Raw genomic sequence first — 18,941 nt, forward strand, 5'->3', positions numbered from 1 at the left:
TCCTTTATCTTTTGAGTTTTTACATTTTACCCTAACGAAGAATGCGGTGGACTGACTGGTAGCTTTTACTAAGAGCTTACTTGGGGTAAAAAGAAGAGTTTTTCGAAATCTGTTGTCGATTATTCGCCACTTTTCGACGAATACACCAGGAACTTGCCGAAAAATCAGTCACAGTTTTAACCGTTTTTTTTTAACAATTCTTGAAGTTAGTTTCTCGCCAAATTCTAATACATACATACATACATACATACATATTAAAATCAAATTTGTTTTTAACGAAGGTGACGCTTTTAAAACAGTCTGTTACGACTGACAAACCTGTGGTCCTCAGATTCCGGATTGTAATGGGATTTGGAAATATTGCCGCAATCGTTGCGAGAACTTGATACTACTTCGTATATCGTACTCGCCCGATTACTCCCTGAATTGTACTCCACTCAGTCCTATTACCATTACTACTAATAATAATAAAACAGACATTGCAAGGCTCACCTTAGTTCATTGCAGGGCATGCTGCAATAGGCAACGTTTCCAATAACTTGTGTTGCAACAAAATTGAGACAAGTAAATTGCATGAAAAATTACGTGCCTGATCTTACACAAAACGTAAGCTATCCCTGTTGGTTAATGGTTCTCTACAAAGGCAACTGGATGATTCACGTGTGTTGATAATTTTGTTAGTATACACCAACACGACCATTTGCACCTCCAGGGGACGAAGATGCTCAGAAAAAAGGAAATCAGGAAGATATGTCCAGGATCATACGCAGTTTGTTTATTTTTTTTTTCCTGAACAAAGAAACATTTGCGTATTACAATTGACTCTTACAAGCGGAAGAACGCACTTCCACCCCTTCAGGAAAACCAAAAAGTGACGTAAGAAGTTAATTGTGAAGTTCCGTTTCGAAACTGAACGGCGCGAAATACATAAAAATATATGAACTTCCTTCAACTTCTCAGTTCTTTGTGGAACGTAGGTCAAGATATTAACTTATGTTACATGTAACAATTTTAATTTTGTGAACTTTTAACGGTCCGTGACCTTTAAAATAGACAGCTGACCAGTGCTGACTGACATGTCGTTTGTTTATCGTATATAAATGTAAGAAAAACGTGTTTACTTCAACAAAATATCCCACTTTGCAGTGTCCTTGGGTTTTTCTCTGTATAATGTCGCTTTTGCTGTCAAATCCAAGGATTGACTTCGGATCCAAAGTTTCACACAGGATCCAAAATCCAAAGTTTTAAGTCCAATCAAATTAACAGTAGTGACGACATTAACTTAATTTAAATAAATTTTATCAAACACCTTGATCGACTTATTAAAGTAAGCTTGAAATGAAAAGTTTGCATTGACAGTACTCAAGTGAGTCTAGGGAAGATATCGTCAAGTGGTTATGAATAACCATTACGCCAAAGAGATTAACAAATATGCCATTTGCAAGGGAAATCCATCGTTAAATGAAAATAGGCTTTTTGGCCTAAAATTTTCCAATGCTTTTCAGCAATGGTTTTGCTGAAAATTAATTTAATTTACTGTATTTTTTATCTGTTTGTGGATTTTTCAATAGAGAGCTAATTTATTAATTAGCAAAAAGTTACATTTACTATGTATTGACGTCATTTGAACTGAGAAATTCCAAACAAACAAATAATATAAATATAAAAATATATATGTTCCACTGTGGTAAATGCTCTCAAAGGTATACGGATCACGAAACTTAGTCCAAATGTTACGATCAAAGACCCATTTTTAAAATTTTGATAGTAGGGAAGTCCTAAGGGGCATCAAGGAAAATTTTTCAAGTTATAATATCACGCAGTACATTGAGGGGAAATTATTTCAATTTGTACACGCCCCATAATTTTGGTCAATTTTGTGATTTGTTGAGGGCATTTGGAGTTATTAATTCCTCTCGCTGAAATATTTTCATTTTACTGAATTTAAAAGCAATAGCATCGCGAAATACTCCTACTTTTAATAACCTCGATTGATCAAGGCGTCAAACATTATTTCACTGCCCGAATTTTAAAAACTATCGCCTCGCCAAGCACTAAACAGACTAAAATGGCCAAAAAATTTTTCAATGCCATGAGTTGCCACCGCTGCTGTTGTTGATTATTTCCATTTCCAGATTTTCAGAAAATAACTTTTGGCCACTTCAGCTCGACTGAGAAATAAGCTTGCTTAAATGTAATTAGCGACGAAAATTAGGCTTCAAAAACGTGTTAAAATACGCGTTTCTTCCGGTCAGGTCTTTATTGGCTTGCTGATCAAAGGCCCATTTCTCCGCAAGCCCGCAAGCCTCAGTGGGTGTGGATTTTGCAGTCAGTTGCAGCCAGCAGTCGGCCATTATGGTTTTCGATGCGTGCTGCCTGAGCCAAGAGGAGGCCGAACAGAAGGCCAGATCGAGGAAAATAGATAGACAGATAGCTCAAGAGAAAGTTCAATACCGTCGGCAGGTGAAGGTTTTGCTTTTAGGGGCTGGAGAGAGCGGTAAGAGCACTTTCCTAAAGCAAATGCGAATCATTCACGGCAAGGATTTCGACAGTGATGCGTTGAATGAGTTTCGCCCGATCATTTATGGGAACATTCTAAAGGGAATGAAGGTGCTGGCTGACGCCCGAAGGAAGTTGAGACTAAATTGGCAAGATCCGTCCAACCAGCAGTACGCAGAAATTATTTTAAACTTCCAGGCACCGCAACACATCGACATCGATTTGTTCTTACGGTACTACGACTGTGTGAAGCGGCTCTGGCGGGATAAGGGAATTCAAGATGCTTATGACAGAAGGAGAGAATTTCAACTGGTAAGTCTGCGCATTTAACTTGTTACAATCGATATGGTCTGTAGGAAGTTGAAATGTTGATCCTGGAGTATATTAGAGTCGTTGGAAAGCGGCTTCTGCGATGGATCTACCACAAACAATGTATTATGCATAGCACATAACCCTGCGCTCATTTCAACAATGCGAGTTCATGAAGGAAATTAAAGCTATATTTGTCATGTTTTAAGAGATATGCAGCTCATTTCTGTATTTTTCAACGCCTTAGCTTTATTTTGCACACAGATACTGTGCATTAAACGCATCAGTGTAGGGTGTATTACCTGCAGGTAATGGTAAACCAAGGTCGATTTTCTTTCCAAGACACTAATGATCTCAAGATCCCGTTTGATCCTGCTTTGTTCTTTGTTCTTTGACTCAAAAACCCCAATTATCAACCTATAACAGTTAGGACAGCAGACGTTTCTACGCTGCTGTTAAATTAGCTTAGAAAGGGAAGTTTTAATTGACTATACATTCAATTTTGTATCGCTTCTTGTGCGTTTTTGTGTAGAAACCGCGGTGATGGGAGGATGAAATCGACATTCTTTCAGGCGCATTTTGACTTATTGTAATCATTCCTTTTTTCAGGGCGATTCATCCAAATATTTTTTCGACAATTTGGATCGTGTTGGCCGCCCGGTAAGTTTTTTACTTGCGTAGTAATATTTCGTTCTTTTTATTGTACACACGTAGCTGAGATAAAGAACATTCAATCGACGTTTATGTTCTGTTCTGAATGTAAACATGCCGACAAACGAGAACAACATTTCAAGCAGTGTATCACTGTCAATTTCTCTTCTCAGCGTTCAATTTCTAAAACCAAAGAGTCTTTTCTGAAAAGAATCAAGCTCTTCTTTCGTCAAATGCGAACTTATGTTTTCATTTATTTTTTTATTGAGGCTTGGTATTAAAGAAAGATTTTGAAAATATTTTTAGGAGGAAAGATCTATTTCAAAAACCTTGTGAGTCATCATTTCGAAAGAGTAGTAAGCCCTCACGTTTAGTGGGATTTGTAATCGATTGCCTTTTTGAAATTTCAGGTATCTAAGAATTTGTTTGAAATCCAGGGTTTTAGAAATCAATTTCTGTTTAGACACTTTGGTCATGGAAGCAAGCACTTCAAAATCTAAACTTCCTGTTCATCGAAAGCACACCCTAGAATTGCTCAACAGTTCTTAAGATTTTAAATTAACAGAGGCAGCGTTGATATGCTAGTAGCTTGGTGTTTGTGTTTGAAAGATGTCTTATTCATTTGCTACCGTTGTTAAGTGATTTATAGGAGTGTTTAAAGTGGCTGTTCAAAAATATTTATATATACACACTTCAGAACCATGAGAAAAAATTGAAATGCATTTTAAAAAGTCGATTTTAGATGGTCCGGATGTGCATACCTGTTAGATTTTATGTTTGCTATTTTGTCTGTTTTGCATTTGAAAGACACTGGTATTGTTCGTGCCATAACAGATATAATAAATAAATATAGATTGCAATAATTTCATTAACACAATGTTCCCCTTTCAAGTCTCTTAGTTCTGTTTCTGGTGATTGTTTCCCTTTGCAATCCCTTAAAGAACAAATTATTGTTTTTGATGTGCACTATGTGATTTCAAAGTTGGTACAAAAGCTGTAGATTGTGTCCTTTTGATGGAAAAGCATTCATAACTACTGAAATTGCTGATGGAAATTAGAAAAATTCAGATTATTGTAATGCAATATGTGTTCAGCCATAGTAGAGTAGAGCTTATTAAGCCACTAACTTCATTATATGTGTGGAGTTCAGTTTATTTGCTAAATATATTTTCAAGCAACAGTGTCATTTCATTTGAGAATGGGGTGCTATATGATCTCAAACAAACTTTGAACACAGTGGAAGTACAGGAGTTGCAAATGAGTGAAAATGAACAATTATGGAAAAGAAATCCTCTTTGTGTCAGTTGTAACAGTAATATGTTGCCACTGAATATTTTGTATACGTGAAAAATTATTTCTCTGACATGGACAATATTAACTCTGTTACTCGACAGAATGGTTGTCATGAGTTCCTATAATGCAAGACCCACGTAATTCAATAATTCAATAATTATTGGAAAAGACTTTCTCTGAGATTTTTTCAATTCTAGCACAGTAATTTAACCCCAGGTAACTTGATTTTATCAGTTACTATATCGTTTTGGATGATTTAGCAACTATTTCCTATCATTCCTTAATGTTCAGACATAGTGGTAGATTTAGGAAAGGGGTCAGAAGGGATGGGGGCAAAGATTCCCTGTGTGTTTTAAATCCATGCCCACAGTTTTGTTCTGGGTCTGCCTCCAAACCTGTTTAAAAAACCAAACTTTTCAAAAGAGAAAACACACGTTTAAAATTTTTTTCAAAACATTGCTTCATTTATTTGAAAAAGTTAGCTGTAATCACAATTTTTTCCCTTACTGTATCAATGTTTTCCCAGTTGTAAGAGCAGCTCTAATAACATTTATTTTCTCAGTAAGAGTTTTACAGGTGTGTTCACAGGTGAAATAAACTCTTGGTGGTTTATTAAGCACAGCTGCCAAGGAAGTTTTTGTTAATCATGGAGTGTTTTCTTGATAACAGTTTTAGTTTCAAGACATTTGAATAGTAAAGAGGCTGCTATCAACTTAGGGGAGCTATGTCAGCTAAATTTTGTAACATTTTCAAAAGCCAAAAGTCACTTACAAAAATGGAAACCTTTCTTTTGTTTGTTAAAAGTTACTGTAATAGTGCACTGAAACTATTATTTTATAAATACCATGGATGGTGAGGATGAAAATGGATTCCAACGTTCTTCCCTTGTGCCTTAAAAAAAATTCATTTAAACTGATTATGGTTTGTCATTTCATATCGAGAGAGAGCTGACATGGCAATATACAGTCGGACCTCTATCAAGCGGCCACCTATTAAGCCGCCACCCTCCATTAAGCGGCCACTTTCCAAAGTCCCGAATTATTATTTTGTCAGTAAAGTGCTGTATTCAATACCTCTATTCAACAGCCAACCTCTATTAAACGGCCAGTTTTCAAAGTCCCCAGGGTGGCCGCTTAATAAAGGTCCGACTGTAGTTTTCCTTTGGCTTACAACCATTTTGTTCTTTCCTAAAGGATTTCTTGCCCACAAAGCAAGATGTTCTTCATGCAAGGAAAGCAACAAAGGGCATTGTCGAACATGAATTCATCATCAAGGGAATCCCCTTCAAAATGGTTGACGTCGGTGGCCAGAGATCGCAAAGAGCCAAGTGGTTTCAGTGCTTTGACGAAGTTACGTCTATTCTGTTCTTGGTGTCGTCAAGTGCTTATGATCAAGTTCTCATGGAAGATCGAACAACGAATCGTCTTGTGGAGTCATGCAACATCTTTGAGACAATAGTCAACAACAAATTCTTCGCCAATGTGTCAATCATCCTCTTTCTCAACAAAACAGATCTTTTAATGGAAAAGATCAAATATGCAAACATAAAGGACTACTTTCCTGCTTTTCAAGGTGATCCACGAAAACTAGAAGATGTGCAGAACTTTATTTTACAGATGTTTGATAGCAAACGGAGAGAGAGGTCCAAAGCACTCTTCCATCACTTTACAACAGCCATTGACACGGAAAATATCAAGTTTGTTTTTCATGCAGTGAAGGACACTATATTACAGGACAATCTGAAGTCTTTGATGCTGCAATAACTCTTAACACAATGAACAGTGTTATGTAAAATGTCCAAGTTAATGCAATTGAAAAGGGGAATATTCCGCCAGGGTGGAGGGGGTATTAAGCCACAGATTATGACAAATGTTGAGGTGCTTCTGTGAATTGTTTATCAGGCAGAACACACTCAAGACATACCGATTTCTTTGGCTGTGTCTTTGAGAATGTCTATTTACAAAGAAGAAAGCTAGATTGCTAAAGCATATACAATAACAAGCACTTTTGTGGACTTCAAAAAGAAAAGCTTTTTTTACATATTTCTTAGAGTAATTTGAAAATAGTCCGATTGATATGTGTAGGTTAGTGCTGCTTAGGTTGTGAATTTTTCTATTCTATTTGTGTATAGCCAGTGTAATAAATAATATCGTGATTATCATGATCACAAAGGAAACAGCCTTTCTATAGTGGCTTTGATCAACAGTTTGATTAGCCTGAATTTCAGCCATCTTCCCGACGCTTATTTGCAGCAGAGATGTCTGAATCAACCAGCTGTTGATGCCATCCAGTGACGTCATGAATCATGCATCAATGTACCACTCACTCTATTTTTATCAATAAAAACTTCATAAATTTCTTTGGTGTGAAAAACTCCCAATGTTCAGTGACAAGATTATTTTGCTTTCCAATTTGGTAAAAATGATAGAGTTTGATTTGGTTCTTCATCTTTTGAAAACAGCCTAGACGAGGATGTGAAACCAGTTTAGATGGTGGTAAAAAAATATTTTTTATTGTCCAATTTTTATAAATTTGTAAATGGAATGCAATACTCACAACTATAGTTCTGGGATAAAATAAATTCATTCTACCTTGCTGAAGGAATGCTATCATGACTTTGGCTGTATTTAAATATTCCTCACGTCAAACTTTTTTGTTGGTCCTTGAAGTGGTTCTGCTATAAGCAACTGCCAGTGGGAGCAAATTTGCTTTGTAAAAAAAAAAAACATTTAGTGAATAACTTAGACAAGTGATTTGAATTTTGTCTAGCCACAAGAAACAGCGTCATTAGCAGTTATATCTGTTGATGTATTTCTGGGAAGTGAATGCAAACAAAATTTTAGGCACGCCTCATGCTCAATTTCTTGTAAACTTGGCATGTGGATAGCATTCTTCTGATATCAAACTCTGACAGCATGAATTCCGGAGACATGTAAACAATATGAAATCTCACATTTTCAACGTGTATCTTCATAATCTTTATCAGCAGGATGACAACATTATAAATGTCCTTGCAAATAAATGATTTAGAATAATGTATCCTGATTTTGGAAAGTCAACCAATCAATCATGTAGTCATGTCATTGGCTGGCATTAACAGTGACTCAGACAGCTCTCTTGGGCGTGCCCCTGGAAATTCAGGCTACAGTTTTGATAATGATAATATTATATAGTTTGATAAAATCTTGGACATTATAACTTATTGCTTATAAGCTTCCTTTCGTCAGGTGTGTACAGATGAGTGATGGGTTTGTTGGAAAGTGATAGCTCCTCTTGACAACCAAGATAGGGAAAAGTTTGACACATCCTTTAATGAAACCTTTAGGTAGAGAAGAGTGAGATTTACATGTGAACATCTCGGAAAGTAGTTGATTATCAGCTGTTTGCCAAATTTGCACTGAGTTAAGATGTGGTTTAAAGATTTTAACGTAAGTTTGTCCAGCATGCTACTGCCAAGCAGTGGCTTATTTTCGAGATTAAAGTAATATTCACATGTTAAAACTCATTTTTTGCTTGTACTAGAATGACCAAGTACAAGCATGGGCTTTTTGTGGTTCTTTAACACCTTTTGCCTTAATGACTGGTCTGCTTGGAATCTAAAAACTGTCAGAATGTGGAATATCTTTGGTGATTATTTTAACGTAACTTTGTTTCTGTGGATAAACTACAAGCCACAAAAGGTTCATACACTTATTCATGCCATCTCCACTCATATTTTTGACAAATCTTTTTGGTCAAGTTTTTGCAGGTGCCTTTGAAATAAGAAGAATTTTTAATTCAACTACTCTTGTGGCCTGGGTTTGTTTGTGTGGTTTCACGCCACTTCTTGGAATTAATTTCTATGGTAGTCTTGACGTAAGACATTTAAGTCAAAATTGCTCGATAGCAGTGTATAGAAGGAACAATGCTGATATGCTTTGTTGTTGCATAGCTCTGACTTTATATTTGTCAATATTATTGGATAGAGAGAGCTTTCACTTGAAATCTGGCCTGGGAGCTACGTAGCTTGTGAAGATATATTAACCAAATTAACAATGGTTTACTATAATTCAAATTTAAGCCATACTTGTAATAGGGACGAGTTTGTTGACTTTTTATAGAAATGACAAATAAAGCTTCTCATATTTTAAACATGTAGAACAATTAATATTAGCTAGAAATGCAAGTTAGATAATAGAATGGGCATCCATGATCTTTGGAAGGAAGTGCTTTCAGAAATAGACTTTCGAAGTGATGAAGTATTAAATTGTAGGCATTTTCCCAGGGTTAAACGTGTCTGCCTTTTCGTTAAATGTAGTCTTATGCATGGGTCAGATAAACGTATTTTTCTAACAATCTTTCTGTTTCACTGTTTATTAAGTGATCATGATGTATGTAAACAAAATGCTCGCACTACTGCAAGTTCAATTGGTCCACAGCTTTGGTAAGATTGATACAATACATGTGTATAATATTTTGGCTTTAAACAAGAATCTCAATAAACAATCAGTAAAGGAACAATTCTTTGTAACTCTAACTTCATAGCAAAGAGAGGATTTTGTTCTATGTGCAAGAATAAATGACTTTAATAGTTATAATTTCCAATTTTATTTTTCTCATGCAAATTTTAAATTTTTAGGCAAATTTTCCAATGATGTTATTTCACTACAACTACCAGGATCCTCTTTGTTTTCTCTTTTTGTAATTTATATTTTCAATTTGTAATCCCAGTGAGGTTGAGATGACATCCCTGATATGCAAGGGAAAACAACAAAATTAAGGATTCTGGTAGTTGTAGTAAATGACACCATCTTGAAAATGGCGCATTGATATTGGAAACAGGCCTGTTTGTTCTTTCCGGTTTCTGTACTGTGACATACCATTCAAAACTTATGTCCAGAATAATTTTTTGTTGAACAATTTGACAGCTTCTACGGATCCAACACTGTGCAGTTGCTAATTCATTTTCATCAGCCAGTTATTTTAGTTATAGGGGAAGTATCGTGGGGTTTTTGATATCTTTTGTCAAAAATGATGAAATGGGACCTTCAATCAGCTGCCAAATAATTCTAGAATGACGAGAGGAACGAAATCAACTCAATTCTTGAAAGGAACAACTCGTGATCTGTTCTAGCGCATTTTGAAAACAAAAATGTGAGAACTTGAAGAACATTAGCCTAACATTTTTCAAGTTTCAATCCATTCCGGCCGACTCTGCCTCTGGCCAGAGGGACTAATCGACGGTTTTATTGTACTGGGGTGATAATTTATAACAAACTTGACAATTATTTCTTTGTTTCTGCTGACAGACAAACCTTTTTGGGTTTTGAAATGACAGCAAATTTGTGTGATACTTTCCCTTCATTACAGATATTTTTGTGATTTTGTAGTGTTTGTGAAGTAGCAGCATCCCATGTTAATAAGAGGCCATGTAAGAGTAAACTGTTGTTTAATCACTGTATAGTGCTTGTGTTTCCATTTCGCCTTTGTACTTTATCATGGTAGCCAGGAAAAGGCTGTATCTAAGTACAATGTGACTGTGTTCAAATAACATTTTTTTGAGATAATGAAGCAACAATTATTCCAAAAAACAGTAAAATGCAAAGCAATGTATAGCATTTTTTTTTTCTAAATTAAAGGTTTATTATCTCTGAAAAATACATGGTTACCCCAAATTCTCTCTTTGGTTACCAAGAGCACTTTCTAAGTTCTGCTTTCCCTGCATAGTTTTAAACTGTGCAAAAATATCCTTGTATGAGTAGGTACCACCCATAGGAAACCCAGTATCTCAAGATGCACAGTAACAAAAGTAGGCACTGGAAATGAAAGTACACTGAGCATCAAGCCCTCCCATACACATGGTCCTAAAAATACTACCAAATTTTGTATGTGTGCTTGTGTTTCAATCCCTCCATCTTCTTCCCTCCTCATATAGGTGCCTGGAAACACTTCCATTGAAGTGGTGGCATCTTTATTTTGAAACCAGAAACCAGCCGTCACCAGGCATCCAAAACATATTGATCTGGAGAAAAATTTCCTCTCTTACCCTAGTATTTTTTTTTTTTTTTGGGGGGGGGGGGGGGGTTTCATTAACAAACGTAAATTCCTCTAAAATTGATTGCCTGTATGTTCCTTAGAGAACAAGTGGAGGGGATTTGTTTCAATCAAACAAGACAATAGTACACAGTTAGGTCGCTTATTCTTTGTGCTTTTTTTTTATACTTTTATTGATAACGCTTCACTTACACTACTACATTACTAACGGAAAGACTTCACACTTATTATACATTAACCCTACTACAATGTTCACTCCAAAGTACGCCAGGCCTCACACCTAAACACAGGTGCATGCTACTTACATTTACAATCTTTTACTTATGTAATTTGCACACTATGGGAAGAAGATATTAGGTAAATATATACACATCAAGTCAAAAATTGTGCAGTTCCAGAAAATATCCATACCCCCCCCCCCCCCCATAGATGGTTGTTTTGCACCCCATCCCCCCAGGAAATTCTGGTTTAGCTTCATACTTTGCTTCTAAAATTTTGACTTTTAAGACCCCCCACCGCCTAGGAATTTCAGATGACCTTCCATGCGGTGGGTATGGATTTTTTCTTGAACTGCACAATGGGCGAGGAGGAGAAAAAAATGACAAAGAAAAGTCAGTGGGGGTGGAGGTCACCTATTTCATCTCTCCCTCCACCCCTGACTATTAAATAGTCCCTGCAAATGATCTCTAAAACCATTACACAGAACAAAGTTGTTTTTTAAAAGATCCTTCTTGCACAGCTAAGAAACAGTACCACCAACTGAGCCCTAGACTTAATTAACATCCAAACACTTGTTCGATATAATTAATTTCAGTAATATCAACTTGTGATAGCTGTATTTTTTATAAACCTAGTTTAATGACCTGCAATAGCTCCCACAAGTCCTGTTGGGAGAACTTGGATTTTCATATTCCGAGTAGGCTGTATCACTGACTGAAAAAAACACCTCATTTATTTACCAGGCTTAAAACGTAACATCACATTTTTTTTTCAATATCAGCTTCAGTTAGTTAATAACTAACAGTACAAGCACATTATTCTGTATAATTATGCAATAAAGCTGCAAAATTATATAAATAAATAGAGCCTAACACAGCTTATAAGTTTAGCAATAAAATATCACAGAAAAAATTACAACTCAAACCTATACATATTAAATAACATTATCCCAAATTGCATATTTGCTTATTGTGTGAACTCACACTAAATAACAAAGTTAAGAAGGAAAACGATTTTCATGTGCTACCACACATGCTACCAGTTAGGCCTCACCACATGAGAGCACTGCACTGCAGCCTATTAATCCTGTGTCACAGATGAATCCATGAGCTGTTGGATTCATCTGTGACTACGCTAGCTTAGTTTGGAGGCCATCTATGAATCAATTCTCCCTTTTTTTTTTCTAGGATCTGGCACTTCAAACCTTACCTATTAAATAAACGCACTTCTGGACTGGTTTAAATGTTGAGCCTTATACGCTGAAAAATGACCAAACCTATAGAATTCAACTAGATCCAAAAGAACATGAAATCCACCAAGGTTTGTCCATTGTCCCTTTCCAAGATTTTGCTGGCTATTTTGTATCAACTGCCAATTTTCCAGGAATTGCAAGTCAAGCCATCCTGGATCTGAACAATGAATTCTACAACTGACATTTTTAAAAGAGTTCAATAATGGCCTTGGATTAATTTCACAGTCATTTTAAGGTACAAGTGTGTAGTGGATGGCCTAACCTTCACCCTTTATCCATTAAAATAATAACAATAGGTGCACTTTTTGGTCTTGCTGGGACCCTAGTGATACACTGCTGAGATCTTATCAACACAAAAACTTTCCCATACGAGTGGCTCACCATTCAGACTACTGAGACGAAAAAGCTATATGGTAAATTAAATAATTTACAAATATAATACACCTATTTGTAATTGTATGACCACCTTTCACTACATTAAATAATTATGATGTTCACTTCTTGTGATAGAAAGACATAATTTACGTCGCTTTCTGAATCAACCCACCTTGCCAACTAGGCACCTCCATCCATATAAACAGCCTTGAAGGCCAAAAGATAACCTTGGTAATAAGAATAAATAATTGTGCTTGAGTGTGTTCAGGGAGTCACCAAACAATAACTTAAGTTGAGATTTTTGAGCAAATTGTGATTTCAACTGCTCCCAATCAAAACACCAAGTGACACAGAACTGTTTCGTATATTAAAATACTGTAAGTCTGTTTGCCAAATTCAGGCTAAGTTGGAGCAATTTTGTATGGTACGCACAATTCGACACATATTTACAATTAAGAATGAAAATAGTCAATGTTTTAACATTGATTATTTAAAAATGGCTTTCCTCACTCTGAATTCAAGTCTGTTCAAGGAAGTCAACCTTGTAAGCACTATTCTGATTTAGGACGCCCTGTGGCTGTTGCTGGGGGAGTGTCCAAACTTAAATTCAAATTTGGAAAAACACAATGGACAATCCATCGCAACTTCTGAGCCAAGCTGTATCCAATAGCTGCTGACGACCAGGTCAGAATAAGCAATGAAGTGATGCAGATGGATACAAAAAACACAAAAAATATCACGGCGCTCAACAGGCAGACTGCAATCATCAGGAATGTTCCTTCAATCATCGCAAATCCAAGGATAGTGAAGAGCAGACTGTATAACACAAATGAAATAAACAGCACAATAGGCAAAGTAGACAGTCCTGCAAAAACTGCAATGAACAAGGTGGCAATAGGATATTCCATGACAAAAGCCAAAACAGGTGCTACAATGACACCAATGTTTGTGTCCCTCCATTTGACGAAAATGCGCATACTCAAATCATCTTGTCTGCTGAGTCCCTGTGACATGTTTTTCTGTGAAAGAAATCGAAACGTTTAATTGGCTTACAGTGCCATTGTTAAAACTAAAGGTAAAAATATTCCCTCATACAGTTAATTAGGTTAACTTTATAATGAACTACTTTTTAAACCCTGCTAGCAGGAAAACCATCAAGAATGGTAATAACTAAAGGAAAGTTCATTAAACATGAGGAGGAAGAGCTATGAACGTACATTGTCATTGACCTGAAAAAATTCAAGGGCCCAGTAGCACTTTCCCAAATTAAACTGAAATTTTCTTTGGATGTAATTTTCACTAGCACTACCCCACCCCCACCATATAAATAATGAAAAACCTGTACAATGAGTAAGTAAAAATCAAAAGTTCAATAACCACACCATCAGTTCAATAAACACACACCAGTTCAGTGACAGTAGACTTCAGTTGTAAGAACAACTATAGAAGGGGTGTTTTTTTTATTTCTTGCCACAAGTAGGAGGAGAGGGGTGAGGGCCTTACGGGGGCAAGGTCCATATTTAGGGCAGGCAGAAAGTAGGAATAAACAAAATAGAATCTATTTATTCACATATAATGGTGACAGGCTTCCACGGACGTATTTAAAAACCCATTGTCCATTTATCCATCGCTTGTCATTGTAATCATTTTTAGCACCAGCTGTCTAATTATGTAGCTACTTCTTGTACTTGGCTGCTCTTCCTGCTCTTCTGTCTTGCTTGTGCATCAGACCAATGGAGCAAAAACTGAAAAAACCCGAAGCGCAAACGAACGAACCAGCGGAAACCCCAGCGAACGAAGAACCGAGCCAGCGAACAGATAGCCGAATGACTGAGTTAACGACCAAACGGTCCATCGAACGCACACCGGCGAAAACGAGCGAACGAGAAACCGAGCGAACGAACCAGCGAAAGTAGATGAACAGCTGAACGACCGAGTGGATAGCTCCCCTGCCTCCTGATGTGTGGTTTTTGAACTGTTTGTGTGGTTATTGAACTCATTTGAAAAAAAACAAAAAACTGCACCTTGAACGGGAGGGTAGTTTACACGGATACAAAGGCGGGAAAGGTTATGCAATACAACCTTGATGATAAATTGGTTAGGACTTTGGTAGGAAGTGGCCACAACAGTTCTTCCGATGGGACACAAGACTCATGCTCATTCAAACAAATCGAAGGGATATGCTCTGTAGACAAGAACTTGTTTGTTACAGATGTTTCCGCTGGAAAACTGAAGATAGTGACGAGCCTCTCAGAAACGGTATCTTTTCTGCGGATTCTTGGCTCCCTTTACGATACCTTTGGAATTCATTCTAAGGGTATGAAACCAGACGGAGTGTCCTTGAAACAAGCAAAAGAGAACGTGACAAAGATTGACAGCTATGTAAAAGACACTGTGAGTAAGGTGAAAGAACGCTACCAGTTGAGCGAGACGTCTGCAATCAATGGTCCACAGGGAACTGTATCATAGAAGACGCAAGTATCTGTGTCTTTGCTTAAAAAGGGCATAGAAAGGCTATACAAGAACGTGGTGGACATTAACCCCCAATTTGTAGATGATCTGCTGCTCGAAACGTTGCTCACAACAGTAGTGGAAAATTTGCACGCTGTTTCGCACCTTAAACACGAGACATTTACGGTACTTACATATGCCCAGGATTTTGGAACAATTTGCAAGGAATCTCTGAAGCGCACATCTAGATGGGCAGCAAAGTACTACACGCATGACAAATCCTACTATCCGGTACCTCAATCCGCCATGCCCCTTTCTGCTATAGCTACCATGACACCTTTGCCAAGTGAGGACATAACACCAGGGATGGAAGGACAGATCAAAGAGTGGCTAGAGAGTTACAGACCAGTACGCCAACGGACGGTTAGGAGTGAGACCACAAAAGATAAGGCTGGGGCCTTGCCGCCAGCTGTCTACGCCGTTCACCACACCAACGAGTCTGAAGAGAGGCTTCGATATCCTGAGGAAAACACTGTATCGTCAGCTAATGCACAACGCGTTGTCAGCATACAATTTGTGGACGAAGGGGATGTTACTGAGGTGTTTGAGGATCACAGAGAAGTACAAATCGATGAGTATGAGACAGATTCGCATGACGAGGAATCAGATTTTGAAGAACATCCAGAGGTTGTCAACAGAGCGTGTGTTACCCGATCCGGCAGGGCTGTTTGTGCATTTGTGCGTCTCGACATGTAAGAGGTACTAACAGTTAAAAAATCCATTTAACGGTGCAGATTGATACGTATGACAACCAAATTTTTGGCAAAAAAAAAGAGAAAAAAAAGAAACCTCGCAGAAAAGCCACGAGAGCCGTTGAATAATAAGTGTAGTGAGTTTTTGTGGACGTCTCGGAAAAAAGACTTCCGTAGCTTACAAATTAAAATTAGTTATCCCAGGGGCTAGAGTGGGTGTTCCATTCTTTGTAGAATTTACCTCTCTTGATTTACTTCAATGCCCCGTAGTCGACAGGAAACAAATTCACATCTATAATAAAAGCTTTGGTGAATTTTATCGGTATACTAGATTTGCAAACAAAAGTGGGGTAGATGAGCACGTTGCTAAATTAAAAAACAGCGTTAACGAGGTTTAAGTGAAAACAAATAATGAATTATTACAAGTATTACACTTCGTCTAGAGTTTAAAGTCTTAAAACTGGGCAAATTGCATAATAAATGTGAATAATTAACGTGTATTTTTAATTATTAACTGAGATTTACCGACAACCGACAAAGGTCAAAAGTCTTAACCGACAACCGACAAAGTAATGATATTTTAACCGACAACCGACATTTTGACCCCCCCATTCAGACCCTCAATGAAGGCCAAAGCCTCCAGAGAATTAGACTTGTTCTAATAACTGTATTCATCGTGTACAGTATGCTAATTATCTTAGTTGTAAATACCGCTAGTGTAACATCCCTGTAACACGACATGATTATGACTCTGGAATAGAATTGAAATATTGTATCTTTTTCATTAAATCTTGCATAAACCAAAACTTGTCTCTGCAATGATTTCTTTTCTTGGTCTCGCCTTTTTCCTTATTTATGTATATGTATGTTAACTGCCATTGTTGTGCAAACTATGTGAACAAATATTCTTTTGTTTTGTCCACCAACATGGCGGCCATGCAAACCACCTACGTACTTTTTTACTTTAGATGAAAGCAAATAAGCCCAGTGAATCCTAAACGGTGTTGCGATTAATGCACTCTCGATGAGTTACCTAAAGCTAACAGCTACTGTCTTCATTTAGGTTTTCGATCCTGATATTCAGCGCAAAATGATATTACATAAGCTTTAAACCAGCTGAAGCTTACACTGTAATTGTGAAATCGTCAATTCAATTATTGTTGTGTACAGTTGTATCATCGTTATTCCTTTAAATATCATTTCCCATCTTACGCTGTCCATGACCGGGGTCCATGACGGAGATACGAAATACACAAAACTTTACAGAAAGTAAAACAGGTGAATAACAAACATCGCTACAAAACGACGAACAATCACAACTTACTTTTTGTTTCCGTCCTTTGAAGGAACGAGGACTTTAATAACAAGCCAGAATTTTCTTCGGCCTTAGTAAGGTCACCATTTTGACTCAAAGTTGCTCAAACAGACCAAAAATATTGCGCAAATTTCTCCTCATTTCTTTGCGCTTTTTGGACTTGTTTGTGTTTTCACATCGGGCGCGAAACTGGGTACGACACGACACGAGAGGAATGGTGGGAAATCTTGTGGCTAGCAACGCTTGCCTAGATGGTATTATAAATAACCGAGGCTGGAGCTGTTTTCGGCGAAACAAACAAACAATCCAGATATTGCGATTGGGTGTATTTTGCACTGGAGGGCCTGAAGACGATTACTTTGAGCCTGCGTAGCTGGCGGTTTTGGTGGGCGGGAAAGCCGTGCCAAAACAAGTGGTGCAACTGCGGGGGAAATGGGGCGGGAGCCGCTACAGTCGCGGCGAAGCCGCGTCGAGCCAACGTCGAGCCGCGTCAACGAGCGGCGCCGCGACTCTTGCCCCATTTCCCCGCGGCTTCACCACTCGTTTTGGCCCTTCCGGCGAACCCACCAACAAAAACCGCCAGCTACGCAGGCTAGATTACTTTCAGTTTGCAATCATCAAAGCACAGGGAGTCCACAACAGCTGTAAAAAATAAATTAATTAATAAATTATCGGCTTACTTTGTTCTTTTCTTGTTATTTTGTGTGCGAGCGGATCTTGTCAATATGTATTTAACGAAGGAAACGAACAACGTTTACAAGCTGACAATTTATTTCTTTAGCTCGAATCCTTTGACTGAGTAACAAGTCGCAAGGGAGACATTCTCGGAATTTTGTTCAACTTTGGAAATAAATTTTATCTGAACGTTATGTTTACCCTTATAGGTCATATTTCTACAACATTTATAGCCTGTTAGTCCGTATCTCTCCTGAAATCGGGAAAATAAGCCCCACGAAATACCAGCTGTGGAATTTGAGAAATTAGAAAAAAAAAAAAAGGAATTTTTTCGAGAAAAAAAAAAGTAGTTTTCGACTTCTCTTGGCAAAATCACCAGGTTTCACTCACAAGGCGAGAACGTTATCGATCCAGTCCTAATTGGCTACTCTGCTGCCGCCGTCGGTGTATCGAAATAAGTACAAGGAAGTCACAAACGCGAGTAAGGCACGGAAGTCGGGAAAAGTCTTACAATTCTGTTGCGCCGTTGCGAACTGGAACGAAGTAGAATCGAGTTTCACTCATCGCAACGATTGAGGAAACACTGAGAAAAGTTCAGAGAGATGTTCATTACGCTACGCAACGTCTCGTGCAACTTGTGTCACAATAAAAATGAAACAAGTTGTTCAACTAAAACTGCCCAAATGATCGCAGATACTTGGTGTAACGGTATGACATGATTCCTTCACAGTCATTGGATCTTTGGACAAGTCTTCAAGCACACATTGTAGCAATGTGTGTTGTCTAGTTGTTTTACTGGAGCTTTGCGGCGGATTAACCAGTTTCTACACAGAGGTCGATAGCGCTACGTTGCAAATAGCCTGCGAACGCAGACTTATTTATTGCTACACTGTTTTTTTTTTTTTTATAAGAACCTTTTTTATAAGAACGTTGAGGCTGAGATTAACCAAAATTTTAAGAACGTATTACGAACTTTCCTCAGGCTGAGTGCGATAAAGAACGTTTTTATTTTGCTAATCTGTATATAAAATCAAGGTAACAAATGTAAATTAACCAAAATACTTAAGGGCATGTTTTGTATAACATTAACAATGATGACACACATCTCGGTTTGCCA

The 18,941-nt window shown here is 37.5% G+C and overlaps 2 protein-coding genes and 1 long non-coding RNA gene across 3 annotated transcripts; 2 read left to right on the forward strand and 1 right to left on the reverse strand.

Moving 5' to 3' along the window:
* Nucleotides 1-2,319: 2,319 nt before the first annotated feature.
* Nucleotides 2,320-9,252, forward strand: LOC146450997 (guanine nucleotide-binding protein subunit alpha-12-like). The gene is made up of 3 exons (XM_085099699.1): nucleotides 2,320-2,811; nucleotides 3,418-3,468; nucleotides 5,946-9,252. The coding sequence occupies exons 1-3, from the start codon at nucleotides 2,356-2,358 to the stop codon at nucleotides 6,513-6,515; spliced, it is 1,077 nt and encodes a 358-aa protein (XP_084955825.1). The 5' UTR covers nucleotides 2,320-2,355; the 3' UTR covers nucleotides 6,516-9,252.
* Nucleotides 9,253-11,719: 2,467 nt separating this feature from the next.
* LOC146450998 (uncharacterized) lies at nucleotides 11,720-17,325 on the reverse strand. The gene is made up of 2 exons (XR_014860162.1): nucleotides 17,159-17,325; nucleotides 11,720-13,650 (listed from the first exon to the last, which is right to left on the reverse strand). It is a non-coding gene; the product is annotated as an uncharacterized LOC146450998 (long non-coding RNA).
* LOC146450999 (uncharacterized) lies at nucleotides 14,735-16,375 on the forward strand. Its single transcript, XM_085099823.1, has one exon. It carries the CDS (start codon nucleotides 15,389-15,391, stop codon nucleotides 15,836-15,838), a length of 450 nt encoding a protein of 149 aa, XP_084955949.1. The 5' UTR covers nucleotides 14,735-15,388; the 3' UTR covers nucleotides 15,839-16,375.
* Nucleotides 17,326-18,941: the final 1,616 nt, after the last annotated feature.

Source organism: Pavona decussata, unplaced genomic scaffold (assembly GCF_977016875.1).
Source record: "Pavona decussata unplaced genomic scaffold, jaPavDecu1.1 SCAFFOLD_416, whole genome shotgun sequence".
Taxonomy (NCBI): domain Eukaryota; kingdom Metazoa; phylum Cnidaria; class Anthozoa; order Scleractinia; family Agariciidae; genus Pavona; species Pavona decussata.

Bases quoted from the DNA above. Each gene is read 5' to 3' on its own strand.
- LOC146450997 (XM_085099699.1), top strand. From the start codon at position 2,356: ATGGTTTTCGATGCGTGCTGCCTGAGCCAAGAGGAGGCCGAACAGAAG. The intron at 2,812-3,417 runs GTAAGTCTGCGC...TCCTTTTTTCAG, and splicing joins GAAGGAGAGAATTTCAACTG to GGCGATTCATCCAAATATTT. The intron at 3,469-5,945 runs GTAAGTTTTTTA...TCTTTCCTAAAG, and splicing joins TGGATCGTGTTGGCCGCCCG to GATTTCTTGCCCACAAAGCA.
- LOC146450999 (XM_085099823.1), top strand. From the start codon at position 15,389: ATGCCCCTTTCTGCTATAGCTACCATGACACCTTTGCCAAGTGAGGAC.